General features: G+C 39.4%; 1 protein-coding gene across 1 annotated transcript in view; it reads left to right on the top strand.

The window, feature by feature from the left end:
* STMN2 (stathmin 2) overlaps window positions 1-16,951 on the top strand; it is a 52,239-nt gene that overhangs the window by 13,450 nt on the left and 21,838 nt on the right. Inside the window, exons 2-3 of the mRNA XM_032316444.1 lie at window positions 13,810-13,905; window positions 16,479-16,651. Coding sequence (XP_032172335.1) covers window positions 13,810-13,905; window positions 16,479-16,651 — 269 coding nt within the window. The remainder of the gene's footprint in view (window positions 1-13,809; window positions 13,906-16,478; window positions 16,652-16,951) is intronic.

Raw genomic sequence — 16,951 nt, forward strand, 5'->3', positions numbered from 1 at the left:
CCTTGAAGCATATTCTACCAGCTTTCCCAAGTCTGGCTTTCCTTAATCTTCCCTTCCTGAGAAGTCTTACAGCCGATTTACTGTCTCCCAGTAAATGTGGGAATTGGCCATATATCGTCAAATACACCTTTTGCTAACATCTTCCTGGTCACTTATTTCTTCCCTACTACGAGTGAACCATCCACATGCCACACATCCTCCTTCTGCTCCTTTTCCCCATTTAATTTTTATGGCAACCCCCAAACAAGTTTCATTATCCCCACCTGACAAGGAAGGAAAGCAGAAGCCAAGGAAAGTTAAGTGACTTGCCCTGGGGTACAGATATTCAGAGCAGTGCTAGGTTTCAATCTAGTGCTCACCTCACTACACTCCAGCTTCCTCATCGTGAGCTGTTCTTAGTTCCTGTTTTACTGCAGACCTTTCTTTGTCTTTGATCCAACTATGCTAAGGGCTTCTTTTAGGACTGAACCATGTTCCACTTACTTTGTAAATGGCTGGTAATAATAATACTGCTATTGGCTAACATGTACTGAGTACTAACTCTGTCGGGTTCTGTGACTATGCCAAACACTTTCAAGGGGTATTATCATCCCCATTTTCACAGGTGAGAAAGGGAGAGAGAAGTCACACACAGCCTGGGATGGGTCACCCCCCCACAGTGATAGCTCAGGATTCAGTCAAATCAGTCAAATCTCAGGGTTCACCCGCTTAACCACTATGTCTCTCTTGGACATCGTAGGAGCTCTGACTGTGTTTATTGACTCAATGAGATAAGGATGAACTAAGAGAAGCAGGCAGAACTGTACAAAATGAGGTTCCACAACATTTCACTTTAGCCAAACACAATAAAACTTCAAAAGGTCACTCTAAAATATAGATCAGTTGGGGCGCCTAGGTGGCTCAGTCGGTTGGGTGGCTGCCTTTGGCTCAGGTCATGATCTCGGTGTCCGGGGATCGAGTCCCGCATCGGGCTCTCTGCTCAGTGAGGAGTCTGCTTCTCCCTCTCCCTCTGCATGCTGCTCTGCTTACTTGTGATCTCTCTATCTCTCTGTCAAATAAATAAATAAAATCTTAAAAAAAAAAAGAATATAGATCAGTTTATAGAAGAAGAATCTTCACTAACAATACATTATGTCAGTACAGCATTTCGATTTCCTAACATATACCTAAGTTGATCCTTACAACAACATCCTATCTCCATTTTGTGGCTAAATGAACTCTTCAGGTTTAATAAATTGTTCAAAGTGGAAAAGATCCTGAACAAGAGCTTAAGTCTTCAGCTCTATTCATATTCTTTCCATTGGCAGGGGTGTGGGGGAGGAGGGAAAGAAAGCAACACAACGTACATGTAGAGGAAACATTCACTTATCTCCTTTTTCTCCTGAGTAGAGAGAGTTGATTACCTGCTGTTGTGAAAAATAAAGGTGGTGGGGGTTTCTTACATTTTGTCAGAGAACCACACAACCATAGTTATGCCCTTTACTAGTGCCATGCACACAGCTACAGCTAGGGGATAAGCGCTAGGTGAGAGAAGCAAACAACTTCAAGTATGCAGAAATACCGGTCTGTAGCATAACATGAAGCTAGTACATTTAGTGGAGAGAACTCAATCTGGCTCCAACATCTGGGCTCTTAACCCCCACTCTGTACCTACTTTCAATGGGAGAGCTCCTGGGCCACTTACCCATTCAAATATCATTTGCAGCTGATGAACAGCCCTACCCTGCTTGGCCCCCAATGGATAAGGGTTCACAGAACACTTTCTAACTTTCATACACGCTCCTATATGTTGGGGGAAAACTATAGAAAACATTAAGTGAGACACCTTTCCTCGTCCTCAATAAACTTAAAAAGAGTTGGGAAGAAACAATAAGCAGCAAACAAAATAGTAGAGGAATGAGGGCTAACCTCTATGAAACAAGCCAGGAAATGATTCTTTTAAGAGAAGAAACTCAAAGGCCCTTGCAATGGAAACCGTTAGGGTTGACTCACTCCTGTATTTAGGGAGCTACAAGCCCAGCCTTATGGAATTGCATGAGTCACAGCTGTGGGAGACATTTCTCAATTGGCCCACACCCCAGTACACAGATCCCCTGTCCTACTCCATCTATTATTATTTGGCAAATGTTTTGAAGATGTGAGCCATATTCCCAACCACAAGGCCACTCTTTTATGGATAATATTTGGGCAGAATAAATCTAGAAAAAAAAGACCATAAGATAAAGGCAATATTGTGCCTTCATATATTATGTATTACCACGTTGTCATTTGTAAAACAATATCAGCCACTTATGCCACATTCCAACCCACATTTGTCTCTACAGATCAAACACTTGATTCCATTTTTGCTTTTCTTTTATTTTATTGGCAATATTTATCACCAAATCATATGGTATTTGCTGTCACAAATGAATAAAATGCATGGGCTCTTTCAACCTCAATCAGTAAAACAACATATAATCCTTCACATATCTTAAGAATGACTATTATAGATTCCAAAAGAGTTCTAAATGGTATCCAAGAAGCTTACACTGTGTGCATCATTTGTTCTAATAGTGAAAATTACATATTTAAAACCAAAGCCAAAAATAAATCTCTTACATGTGGGAAAGTGAAATTTGTCCTAATAGTTGGACAATTTGAAATTTAAAACGTGAATTGTTTCATGAAGAACATTATATGTTATAATATTTTATGTCATACAAATATTTATTATGGAATATCAAAATTTGGAAAGAGATGGGGCACCTGGGTGGCTCAGTGGGTTAAAGCCTCTGCCTTCAGCTTGGGTCATGATCCCATGGTCCTGGGATCGAGACCCGCTTCAGGCTCTCTGCTCAGCAGGGAGCCTGCTTCCTCCTCTCTCTCTCTCTCTGCCTGCCTTTCTGCCTACTTGTGATCTCTGTCCGTCAAATAAATAAAATAATAAATAAAAACTTTTTTTAAAAAATTTGGAAAGAGGCAACATTTTTGCCAAGTAGAAATATTAAGTTTTCTTTATGTAATGCCTTGGGATACCCGGATGGCTCAGATGGTTAAGCTTCTGCCTTGGGCTCAGGTCATGATCTCAGTGTCCTGAGATAGAGCCCTATGCTCTGGCTCTCTGCTCAACAGGGAGTCTAGTTCTCCCTCCCCCTGCTCTTCCACTCTTGCTCTCTCCCTTTCTCTCCCTCTCAAATAAATATATAAGTCTTTTAAAAAATGCAATGCCTTAAAATAATTTGTTAAAAAAAATATAGGTAAAGAAAATGCCTACTGCAGAAAACACAACAAGATGAATCTGTAGGTAACAGGAAAGTTACTTATTTAATAAGACAAGGTTACTAAATTTGTAGGATCACAAAATTTCAGAGCTTAGAGCTATTAGTTATAGATGAGGAGAAGGTCCAGAGTGGTTAAATGACTTATTCAAGGTCATAAAATAAAAAACCTAAAGTTCTGAAAAGATCTTTAAGGTCCTATAACACAGTTAGCATCTCAGGCTTATTTTCCTACCTCTCACGTGGGATTGATCCAGCCAAGGGCAACTCCATGGGATCATAGTTTCTCTTGAAAGGATCTCCACACATTTCATGATTTTTCTAAGTAGAAGAAAAATCTGTTCTTCCTGAAAATTCTGTGACTGGAAGGAATTCTGGAAGTAATACAGAGTACACATTTAACATTGGTGGGTAGAAGCAGCTATAAGCACGATGTATCCCAGGAACTTTTATTTTTTTTTAAAAATTTTATTTATTTATTTGACAGACGGAGATCACAAGTAGGCAGAGAGGCAGGCAGAGAGAGGAGGAAGCAGGCTCCCTGCTGAGCAGAGAGTCCGATGCAGGGCTCAATCCCAGGACCCTGGGATCATGACCTGAGCCGAAGGCAGAGGCTTTAACCCACTGAGCCACCCAGGCGCCCCTCCCAGGAACTTTTGTATCCACACCTGAGGCAGCAGTCTTCCCACACAAAAAGAGGATCTAAAATATGTGACCATCTTTGAAAGGCTGCCCCCAACTGCTCTGAAAGAGGAAATTAAAGACTTCCCAGGTCCCTGCCACAATGCAAAAAAGATTGCTTCTTACCACCAACATAAAAAAAGGTCAGACTTAGAAACATGAGAGTCAAATATTGAAGAGAGACATTGATTTATTAAAAGCCTGCCATCACTTTCATTTAGGATGCCCCTTTCTCATTTCTGTTTTCCATTCTGTCTCTGCCACAAGCATCACCTCACCATCGATCACCCCCAAAGGGAGCCTTCAAAGTAATAAAGGTTATTAGATCTGCTTTCTTCATCTATAAAATAAGAAAAAAAGATGATTTCAAGTGTTCCTTCCAGGCCCAAATCGCTGTGGCCAGTGATTCCAACTGCTTTAGACTATGTTGTCTTTTTTTTTTTTTTTAATTAAAATGTTTTTTTAAGATTTTATTTATTTGACAGAGAGAGAGAGATCACAAGTAGGCAGAGAGGTGGGGGCGGGGGTGGGGGGCGGGTGTTGGCGCCCGCCAGTGGAGCAGGCTCCCTGCTGAGCAGAGAGCCTGATGCTGGGCTGGATCCAAGACCCTGACGGAGATCAGGACCTGAGCCTGAAGGCAGAGGCTTAACCCACTGAGCCACCCAGGGGCCCCTACGTTGTCTTTTATATTTCAACCCCATTTGTAGCAGCGATGACCCCAGCTGACCTTAGAATGCAGACTTCGGATGCGTTTCTGGCTTTGTATGTTGCTTTACGTTCCCTGCAGAAAACTATACTAATTGAAGCGCCAGGGTGCAATCTGAGGAATCCTATTTCAGAAAATGAGTCTTTACCTGGCACATCTTAAGGAAGTAGCATTTGATTTCCAAAACAAAAAAAACAATTTTCGTCACCTTTCAGAATTAACCTGAAGGGTTTCTTTCATGCCTGGAGATCTGACGCTGAAGATAGCCCTGCGGACACAGTTAACGTTAAGGTGCCTCTCGTTCCCCTCCAAGGCTCTGCTACTCCCACATCCTCCCGGAGCAGCTCAAGAATATTACTACAATAATTTTTTTTTTTTTTTTTTTTTTTTTTTTTACTATCAGGTAGTTCAAACCTTAACAATATTTATATTTACTATTTTTTAAAGATGTATTTGTTCTTCATATTCTCTGTAACACATAGTGACCGGGGCACATACTAATGTGACTAGCAAAGTCATGGATGTATTTTCGGTCAGAGGGAAAAATTACCTGATTGTTCAGTTTTGATTCACTATACCAATTACAGAAGCATGTAATGTGAGGTTTTTGAATGGATGGCTGAAATAAAACGCCACTGAACGTGATTTAAAAAATCTGACTTTAGGGTGCCGTTAAGTAAATGTTACATACTGTGCATTTTGCAAAGTTTCATTAAATGAGATCCTGGAATTCTCATTAGGTTTCTGGAAGCAAGCAGAATGCTTGCCTTTCCATGAGGTTTTTGCAGCCATTGCCCAAAATAGTTATTTTCTATTAATTATTTACATACCATTTAGGTTTCCTAAGAAAACATTTAGGGAGGCTAATCTGAATTCAGTCTGTACACTATCCAGATAAAGATTCTATCCAGTGGACCCTTAAGAAACATTTGACAATCACACCAAGGTGAAATACCTCTATTTGTGGTTGATGCTAGGAACTGTTCTAAGTAGAATGTATTTTGTAGAACACGCTCAGAATTAAAACAACAATATGGAGTTTTTTGAATGCATAGAAACTTCACACCATTCCAAGGAAGCAGAAGTTTACATAGAAACTCTTCAAGAAATATGCTTTCAAGTTTTAGTAAGTTTTCAGCCCAGTAGATTAATTAAATCAAGATTAACGTCTAAGGCTTGTCACACAAGTTGCTGTGGAGTCTCGGCTTAATCCTACTGTGTTTCTTCACAGTGTTTTTTATAAATTAGCGTGTTCCTTTATTTGCATACAGACTGCCCATTCTTGTGATTGACAGATAAGTTTCTCTGAATTCATTTTCTGTATCCTCAGTATGTAAACCACTGGTCCATTCAGGGGAAAAGTCCCATTAACTGAGATAAAATCTTATATGAGAGGTTTTTTTTTTTCTTTATTGCACTTGTGATAAAAGTCTTGCATTTTCCATTTCTGAAAGGTGTTGCTTTCACTGAGAACATAGTAGGTAATTTACTGTATTTGTAGTTTCACACCACTTTATTCAATGCAAAGACACACATCATGGACTTTATTCTAAAATCCACATGAAGGGGTGCCTGGGTGGCTCCATGGCACCCCTTCATGTGGATTTTAGACATCCACATGAAAGCCTCTGCCATCAGCTCAGGTCATGATCCCAGGGTCTTGGGATTGAGCCCCACATCAGGCTCTCTGATCAGCAGAGAGCCTGCTTCCTCCTCTCTCCCTCTCCCTGCCTGCATCTCTGCCTACTTGTGATCTCTTATCCATCAAATTAATAAATAAAATCTTCTAAAAAATCAAATAAAATCCACATGAAGTAGAAGCCAGAGCTTTTTTTTCCAGAGAAAGGTCACACATTATAACAAAGTGAAAGAGGAAACTGACATCCTTATCATGGATAACCAAAACATTTTGGATTCTAGAAATTGAGCCCACAAATGCAATAATTAGTCTGGATAGGAAGTATGAGTTTTTGCTGAATTAAGAATGGATGGGAAGTATTCTTCCAGTTTTCAGCCAATAAAATTAAAAAGTAATGGGAAGGGGGAAAAACTAATGGGAGTAATTTAAATTACATAGATGCCCGAAGAAGCCATTTTGCAGACATAATTCAGAGAAGGCACGGCAGCCTCAGATGAGAGCTGCTTCCAGCTCAGGAGGCTACAGGAAGGAAGAGTCATTTAGATAAGAGAACTCCACTCACCCAGGTGAGCCGACTCTCCTGAGGGTCTGAGATGGCATTCTCTCATTTAAGTACTCACCAATCTAGCTATACCATTAGGCTATCATTTTATTCATACTACCTGGTAGTGTTAAGGCCTAAGAAAAAAATTCCTTGAATAGTCAAAATTAGGTTGGCAATAAAGTCTTGAAATATAAACAGAATAAAGAGCTTTCATTACTCCGGTAAACCAGTGTAGATCTCCATGTAGAACTGTAAGAATGTCTTTCATTAGAGGGAGAGAAAAAAAGGGCAAGGCCCTGCCTGATAGAGTGGGATTCTCATTAAACTCAGCAGGAGGTTTAACTGGAATCAAGGGTAAGGTGAGGTCTCAGATTGGTACAATTTACTGCTCTTATTACATTTTTTATCACAAGGACTGATTCATGTCATCCAATTTCTTTTCCTTGTCACAGCTGCTTTGCCAAAAATCAATCAAATTGAAATTTAAGAGCCTCATATGTTTCTGTACAACCCAGCGATGGGTTGTACAGCTTTGACCTTCTTAAATGTCCCCTAATTTGATTTGATATCTATTCCTGCAGGAAAAGTATGCCGTTTCAGCTGATCAAACATTAATCTTTCAAACCCTCCCTGGTCATTTTATCTTAGGAAACCATAATTTGGGGGGTGGGGAGGAGGTGGGTAGAATGAATGTAGACTGAATCCATTTTTGTGCTAAGCCAATTAACATTACATCATCGTAGCAGAAATATCTAGAACATTACCTCATATCAATGATCTTCTGGGATGTTAAAATAGACCTTCAAAAATGGGAGATTTATTTTTCATGTCAATGTTGAATCTTCAATTACATATTCATCAACTATATTCATCAACCATTTTTTAAGGTCCAAATTCAAGCTAATGTGGTATACAACTGTTTTAAATAAAATCCATTTCATTTATTTCCTCTTTCAAGAAGAAAATCATAGTGATAGAGCACCCAAAAGTATTTCTAAATAGGATAACAAATTTGACTTTTAGAAAATAATCTGACCTCAAGCTCTAGGACCCCAAAGCAATCAAACTATCAAATGCAACACACACACACACACACACACACACACACACACACACAGTATGGTCAAAATCAAGTTAAAAGAAGGATGAGGAGCTTAATTTATGACACAGAAAAAGGTGCCAAAGAAAGCTGTAAGATCACTGATTCTGATCTACGTGAAGACTGCATATTTAGAAGAGTGAGGAAATCATTATATATGTGTTTGTCTATTTCATATTTTACTAAGTACAATTAATTTCTCTGCTACTAATTTAATCTAAAACAAGATCTAATCTATTAAATCTCTAGTACCAATTGTATTTTTCTCCTGGATGCTCCTTGTTCTTCAAAGAAAAAAAATCCTCAGATTCACACACACACAAACACAAATAGAAAATGGAAGAAAATGTAAAAATTCAGGTAATTGCCAGGCAAAATATATTGCTCTTAAAATATCCAAATAACCAATGCAATGCATTTTTCCCCCTAAAATGCCTAGATAATTACCACTTATTTCATTAGCTGTGATAGGAGTGGATAAAGATATATTCAGTCATAAAAGAATACACATACTTTTTTTTTTTTTTTGGCAGGAATTTAGTTGCAAGGAGAGGATTGGGAAGAGCAATAACACCTGGGGAAAATTTGGGCAACTCTACCATGTGAAGAGTTCCTTTTGAGAAACTGTTCCTGAGTTTTGTAGCCATCTGCCAGTATTTACTATCCAAGTAAAACATACAAGTAAAAAAAAACACCTTATACTTTATTTCTCTAAGTCTCTGTACTTGACCTATAGTTCTGTAGTCAGTAAGTCACATGTGGGAATTAATTAAGGAACAAATGCCAAAGAAAAATGGGAAGAGAAAAAAGTCTTGGATTCTTTATTTTCAAAGGCAGTAATAACATGCATTACTTTCTTGTTAAAAAACAATATGGAGATGGTGAAGGTATGTGTAATGCATCTGAACAGATAGTTGGAGGGAGTGAATGGCATTACAGGCAAGGTACATAGAACCAGACAGACCCATAATCAAACTGAACTCCACGCTTCATGATCTGTTGGCTATTGGGCAAACTTCTCCACTTCTCTGCATCTTTTTCTTTCATCTGTAAATCTAGTCTCATTATAGTATCTTTCTCCTAACATTATCGAGAAGATTAAATGAGAAATGCATGCATATATCGTAGCATGGTGCTTGATATATTCTTTATGCTCCAAACCCAAATAAGCCACTGCTACCATGAATCACAGTCCACTGTAGCCATTTGGAAGAATGGAAAAACAATTAGTGTTCCTATATCATTAGGAGAAACGAGTATTGCTATAGAATCATTGTACATCATATGGGTTGAGTTTTAAATGAATTCACTAGAGAAATACACTAACTTGAAAACTTAATAGTTAATAGCAAATGCAACCAACTATGAGAAAGATTATATGGAATTACCTGTTATTTCCCACATCCTTACAAACTGCCCAGAACTTTACTTGGTGTTGGAGTATAATGAAAAAATTAATATATGCTGAGTTCCAAAAACCAGTCAATGGGATTGTCAGTTCAAAGTATGAAATATCAATAGTGAAATCTTATTAGCGCATCTCTAATAGCCTTCACATTTGCTTGGGATTTTTCATTGTTGATTAAAAAAAAAAAAAGAAGAAGGTAACCCAAATTCCATATATTTTGACCCATACTCTAGGGTGTGGCCAGCTTATCCTACTGGACTCAGATTTAGTGACAGTTTGTCTGGAAAGCTTCCTTAACCACCCATCTGTAAGGATCTCTTGCTTTCTTCCTCTGCCCTTAACTCCAAATACAGTTATTGTTTACTATCCATTGTTCTTTCATACGATCTCTAGTAACTATCTTCCCTTTATTTTCCCTTTGCCATTCCCTACTGTTTTCTTAAGTCATACCATATTACCTGCTGAACTTTATTCGGTTGCATCTTAAGTGTATCTCGTGGTAACAGGTCCTTCCTACATAATAAAGTGACTAGATAAATCTTTCTAAGAAGAGGCTTTCACCAGGTAACCCCCTTTCAAAATGTTCAGTAGCTCCCTATTGCTAAGATAATTGTAATGGTCAAATTCTGACAGTGAAAGAGGATATTAATTATGGGCTTCACCTAGAACTGTGCAGGCAAACCAGGACTTCCAGCTAACCACTCATTCTCAACTCTGAGCTTCTCAAATTTTCCCACAGACATATTCCTGAGAGTGGACTCAAAACCAAACCCTCGAGCTTAAATTTCTTTTAAATACCATGTAGAAAATTCATGATATTGTGACATTCTGTTAAAAAATATACGAATGGTTGTCTTAATGTAAATACAGTATCTTAAGTCATAACCTTTGCACATGAACAAAAATTCAGAACTTCCTAACCAACATCTCAGAGCAAAACTGAGTCCTGGGAAGTCTTTCTGTCAGGACACAACTCCTGAAAACCTCATTGTAGTGTAGTCCATGAAAATGAAGTGAATGATTCTCCCCGTAGTTCAGTTATCCTTTTCTTGCATGAATTCAACTCACTGCCCACCCACAAAAGCCTTCCAGATAGCTTCTTCAGAACCCCATTTCCATGTCGACAATAATAAACACACCTTCTCCCTTCCTTGCTTTCCTTAACACCACTCAGTCTTTACCATCCAGGACCATTTGTTCTGGTTGCTGTATAAAATATAAGTCAACCAATGAAATTTAAACCTCAGAAAAGCAAGGAATGATTTTCAGTATGTCCCATGCAATTTTGGGGTTAAAACTTAACTAGACACCTCATATTTTTGCTTGCTGAATCTGGCAGCCGTAACTGTAAAGCCATTCCTGACCCACTCCCCCCATAGCACCAAGGCTTTGAGATTCTTCTGAATTTCTAACACAAATCACCTGTACCTCTATTTGACACTGTATTTTGCATGTGTTTCTATCCATATACTCCATATTTTTACCATGTATTCCATTTCCTAAATTTGAAAGCTTCTTGAGAATAAGGATACTATTGTATTTCTTTGTAATTCCACAGTGCCTTACAGAAACCCCTCTCCATCAGTGGTGATCATAAATACTTTTTTTTTTCTTTTCAGCGTGACAGAATTCATTGTTTTTGCACCACACCCAGTGCTCCATGCAATGTGTGCCCTCCATAATACCCACCACCATAAATACTTGTTAATTGAGAGACTGACTTAAAACCAATGAGCAAGGTAGCCAACCACAGTTTATTAAGCAATAGTCTTCTGTTCCATCCAGACCTGTGCTGTGAATTTTTTCATAGATGAGTAAGATGTAGTATTTGTTTTCATAGAGCCTATGGTTTCATATGCAAAAATTACACATCAAAACCCAGTAGTGACTGATCGTAGACAGTATAGAACCACATATAACAGTATATAATCAAGATTGGGTAGTACAGTCAACTAAGGGCGATTGGAGATCAATGTGGGCAGCACCCCTAAGAGAGAGAAACCCTGCGGAGGGAGGGCTGGAATTGGGATTGAAATTTTGGCAGGAATTTAGTTGCAAGGAGAGGATTAGGAAGAGCAATGACACCTGGGGAAAATTTGGGCAACTCTACCATGTGAAGAGGAAACCTTTCTTCACTGGAGAATGTGCCTTTGTTGCAGGGAAAGTCAAGTATGCTCGGACTGGTTGCAAGTGGTTTTAAGGAGCTCCTTAGGATTCAGAGCAAATATATGAATGAGAATCTATGTTCATGCCATGGAGAGTCATGGCCCTCCATAAAAACAATGTAAGGATTCCCTTAAGTAATTGCCCACATTGGTCAATTGAGTTTTGTCCCCAAACCACCTAGGAGAGGAAAGACAGACTTTACATGAGTCATGGTTATACATTACACACAGGGTTCTAAACTGTTGGTCTCAGACAATCTTTCTAGCTTCCTCCTTCATTAACTTATGGAGTATAATAGAACAGTGGCCTTACTAAAAAGTATTGAATTTCATTTCCAAGAAACAGAAATCAGATGTTGAGAAGTATTCTTTTCAGAGAAATTCATTTTCTTCTATAGCTTTAATCTGTTACTGCTCTATGAGATAGAGATCTTCTTTTATTTTTATTTTGGGTTTAGCCCTCCCTTTAAAAAGTTGGTATTTTTAACATGTGTTCCTTGTATGTGCTTAAATTTGCAGAATATTTTGGATGCCATTTTGCTTTCTCTTATTAAAAAAAAAGGCACCAGCCTGCAAAAACTTGCTGTTGTGAGTTTTATTCTTCATGGAATCAAATGTATTAAACCACCAAATGTTTTTATCTGACAGAAGCTGTGATTCACACTAAGCATCCATGTAAAGACCTGCTTGGAACTTTTTTTTTCTTTTTTTCACCAACCTGCTTGGAACTTTAGAAGTGACATAATTTTATTAACCAAATAAACAAATAAGACAAAGAAATACAGTTTCAGTCTTCTAAAATTCCAAAAGCATCTAATGAAATCTCTCAAAGTAGGTGTTAGCAGGACTGTTACAACAAAGGGCAAATTGTGTTGTTTATTTTAAAGGAAATAAGCTACACAAGGAGAGAAAATTCTCTTAGAATGACCCTCTGGATGTATTAGGTTGAACCATATACAATATGGCAACATTTGATCTTTGCATGTGGTTCAATGATATGCAAGCATGTCTAGCCTTGACGTTGAACCTCATCCTAAAAGTAGAAATAGAAAAAGGCTACTTGGCAATCTTGATATTGATTGATTTACTGCATTTTTATCTGGAGGCCACATACGACTTTAGCCTCTGGGGGCCAGTTTCATTTGCAAAATTGGTGGTGGGGTAGGTGGACTGTCAGCTCAATGATCTTTGAAGACCCTCCTCATCTAGCATTTGGTAGCTCTAGAGCATCTGGGTGTCAAATCTGTTTCCCATTAGCCAACAAAAGATGGACTTCGTCAATAATGCCCAAATTAATCATCTGGGAATTCCTGTCTTCCCAGGGTACTCACCCTCCCTTGCATTACTGTAATGATCAGAAGCCCCTGCCAAAAGATGAACATTACCGTGAGATTCAACACATTAGACCATCACCATTGTTTGTACCTTTCCTCAAGTTAGTGCACAGTATGCCTGTCATTTCTCTTCCATTTTTTTTAAATTTATTGATAATCAACAATGGTGGGACAATCGCACCTCCTTATACCCGTCGGGTCTTCTCTCATCCTAGTGACAACCAGCACGGAGGAGATGCCTTCCCAGGTTACCTGGGCAGGAGGCCTCTTGACAGAGAAAGGGAAAAATGAAATAGGGAGGGGGCGTGAAGGAGGAAGGAGATCCCTCACTGAATGCCTACAGCTGCTTGGCAAGGTGCGCCCCCAAACCAGGTTCCACAGAGGAGATAAGAACCTTATCAGATCTCAGATCTAGCTTTATGGCATGTGTGGAAAGAAGTTGGGACAAGAAAGTGTACTTGGGGATAAAGAGAAAGCATGAACAGAGATCCTTGGAGGATGCATCCACTTGAGAACAATCCTGATGGGTTCTCTGCCTGTCCCCAACTACATCTGTGGTCACACAGGCCGAGACAACAAAGGACACCTTCTGAGTCATAGTTACGTCCGGTAGATGCACATACACGTGTACTCGGACAGACCCGTCTCCCGGAACATTCCATCTGGTTTTGCTTCTTCTCTGTCTTCTTTGTCTGTCCTCCCTGTCCTGCTGGATCTTCATTCCTCCTACTTCCCTTTCTTTCTCTCACTCCCTTTCTCTCGCTTTTTATCTAACCTGATAGAACGTGTCATTTATGTCCTCTGTAATAAGGAATATGCACCTGTTTCAGTCTTTCTTTCATTTATATTTTGCGAAGCTGGGTCCCTGCCAATATTCATTCTGAAAGAGTCTATAATTGTTTCTTAGATTAAAAGAAGCACCAAGAGGAAATTCAGAAAATGAAAGATACTAATCCTGAGTCTTTTGTTTTAGCCTACAAGGAAAAAATGAAGGAGCTGTCCATGCTGTCACTGATCTGCTCTTGCTTTTACCCCGAACCTCGCAACATCAACATCTATACTTATGACGGTGAGTTACCTGCAGTAGAAATGCTCCCTCTAACATTGTTTGGAAAAGCTTACATACACTTGTTTCTCTCTCACAGCTCCTGATTGAATTAAATCAATGTTTTGTAGATCTCACTATTGACTTGTTGCATCTAGCTATTTAGTCTTATTGATTGCCTCTTGCTCTAAACAGTTTAAGGGTTTTGTGGCTTGTGTGTGTGTTTCTGTTTTTTTTTTTTAAGTAAACCCTAACCCTGAGATCAAGAGTCACACGGTTGGGGAACATGGGTGGCTCAGTCAGTTTAAGCTTCAGACTCTTGATTTCAGTTCAGGTCATGATCTCAGGGTCACGAGATCGAGCCCTGCATGGGGCTCCACACTCAGAGAGTCTGCTTGAGATTCTCTCTCTCTCCCTCTCCCTCTGTCCTTTGCTCCCCACATGGCCTTCTCTCTCTAAAATAATAAATAAATAAATCTTTTTTAAAAAAAAAGTCGCATGTTCTATTGACTGAGCAAGCCAGACACCCCTCAAACAGTTCCAGTTTGATGCTAACAAGAGCACATTTATGTCTCTTCAGAAATAGAGCTAGATGGCTGTTAGCAGCCACAACCAGCATACCAACATGGAGAGCAAGTCTAAGGCTTTTCTTTGCAAATGATATAATATGCTAAGCTTTCGTTAGACCAAACAGTAATTTGCAAGAAAATGCTTTATACTCAGGAAACTCAAAAGAAAAAAAATCAACAACCATCACTGTTTCCCCTTATTATATTCTCCATAACGTTCCCATATTTTGAATATGCCTGTCAACAAGCTAACAAGTTCCCATGATAAAAGTGACTTATGACTGAGGCCCCAGATAATAAGAATTGAAATTAAAATAGAAAGAAAGAAAGGTAGAAGGAAGGAAGGAAGGAAAGAAAGAAAGCAACCAACCCGGCTTAAAGACCTGGCATGACTACAGACTTCACTGTAGTACAACACTTTCCACTGGATTTATCAAAGTTCAGTCTACTTAGCTTGCTTTTCTTCCTGGCTTTGTAACTATCTGTGTGACCTCAGGCAAGTTACTTAGATTTTCTGAGCCTTATTTAACTCTAGTATCTTCTTCCCATAATTTTTACAGGGTTTAAATGGTCTTGGCAGCAAGGCTGACCCCTTACAAGGCCTCAAAAATGGTAGCTATCATTGCCAATGATCTCATCCTCACTTAATTCAGTCAATGTAATGACGGTGTTTGATAGAGGTCTATGTGTAGCAGTCAGAGCTGAGGTCTATTTTGTTACTTGCTGGCTTATCATGTTTCTTTTCCAGATGAGTAAAGACATACATTAAAGATAAGCTGAAGGCATCTGTGGCACTTGACCCCTTCCGTGTGTTTATTTCTTTTTTAAGATTTTATTTGTTTATTAGAGGGAGAGAGAGAGAGCAGGATGAGGAGCAGAGGGAGAAGGAGGAACCTCACTGAGCAGGGAGCCCAACATGGAGCTCCATCCAGAACCCTGGGATCATGACCTGAGCTGAAGGCAAACGCTTTAACGACCGAGCCACCCAGTCGCCCCACTTCTATGCCTTTAAAGCCTGACCCAGGACTTAGAGGCTTCTTCCTTCCAAAGTTACGCTAAAATAGCACAAGTGTCATAAATGCTAATTAACTGTTTTGTAACCATGTCCTTGTGAAAGGGTTTCCGTTTCCAACCCAAACTTCCATTAGAAGGGCCAACGCCTACCTTGTGTAAATTCAGTTGACAGATAACCCAGACAGAGGCTTCCTCTGCTAGATATAGCTGTGACCCGTAATCTGGCCACATTTCTTCTGGGATTCTAATACCTCACTACAGGCTGTCACAGAGGCTGCAAAGATAAATATGGAACAGGCCTCTCTTTGGGGGAACTTAGAGCCGAAGAGAAGAGACATATGTCCACCAGTCAAATAATCAGCAAGCAGAGCACAGTGTGGTTAAGGGATAAGCTGGAGGTGACACAAATGGGAAGACAGTGGCAGGTTCTACAGCATTAGGGATTGAAGACAGGGGAGAAAAAAAAAGTCAGAAGTCATGGGTGAGCTGAGTCTTAGAAGCTAAACAGATAAATTCAACATTGCTCATGCACTGCTTCCTAGAAGAATTGGTAAAGCATTTCAAATTTCCAATAAACCTTTGTTATTTTTTTTCTTTCTCACTTAGCCTGAAAATGCCTCCAGCCATGATAATTTTCAAAGGATAAATCGAAATCTGTGCCACTTTATTTTCATGTGAAGCTCATGTTTATTCAAAAGGAAAAAAAAAAAGTTCGATTTAAAATCAATTTGGGCTCTTTTCTCCTAAGGACGCCTGCCTTTAATCAACTCCCTATGGACGTTGTTGAATTTCCCAACACTGTACATATTTATTCTGTTGGAATATATCTGTAACGATAGTAAAAAAAGAGGTCTTGTATGTTCAAAACCATGTAGAACAGATAATCACACGCAGCATTTATTCCTATTTGCCAGAATAACAAGGCTGCTTTCCATTGCCAGAACTCAAATTATTTCAATAACCCCCTGCTTCACTGCTATGTATGCTTAACATCCTCCAATATTCATTCCTCAGATATGGAAGTGAAGCAAATCAACAAACGTGCCTCTGGCCAGGCTTTTGAGCTGATCCTGAAGCCACCATCTCCCATCTCAGAAGCCCCACGGACTTTAGCTTCTCCAAAGAAGAAAGACCTGTCTCTGGAGGAGATCCAGAAAAAACTGGAGGCTGCAGAGGAAAGAAGAAAGGTAACTTCTCCCATAGGTTTTTCAATTCTTCTCTCTTTTCTCTGTCTCTTACCTTCCCTCCTCTTCTCTCTCCTTTCTTCCCCCGACCCCACACATTCCAGCAGAGGTTCCAGGGGACAATATGTGTAAACCTACAATAGCCCAGCACGTGTAGGTCTTCAACAGACACGGAGCCAGGCTAGTTCAAGTAAAAATTGCTGCCTCTGGGCTACTTGAAACCAAACATCTTAGACACTAAAAGAGCTTCAATACCTTGGTGCCCTTCTCCCTCTCTTAGATCCCTCATCATAAAAATCTCCC

Source organism: Mustela erminea, chromosome 16 (genome assembly GCF_009829155.1).
Source record: "Mustela erminea isolate mMusErm1 chromosome 16, mMusErm1.Pri, whole genome shotgun sequence".
NCBI classification, from domain to species: Eukaryota; Metazoa; Chordata; class Mammalia; order Carnivora; family Mustelidae; genus Mustela; species Mustela erminea.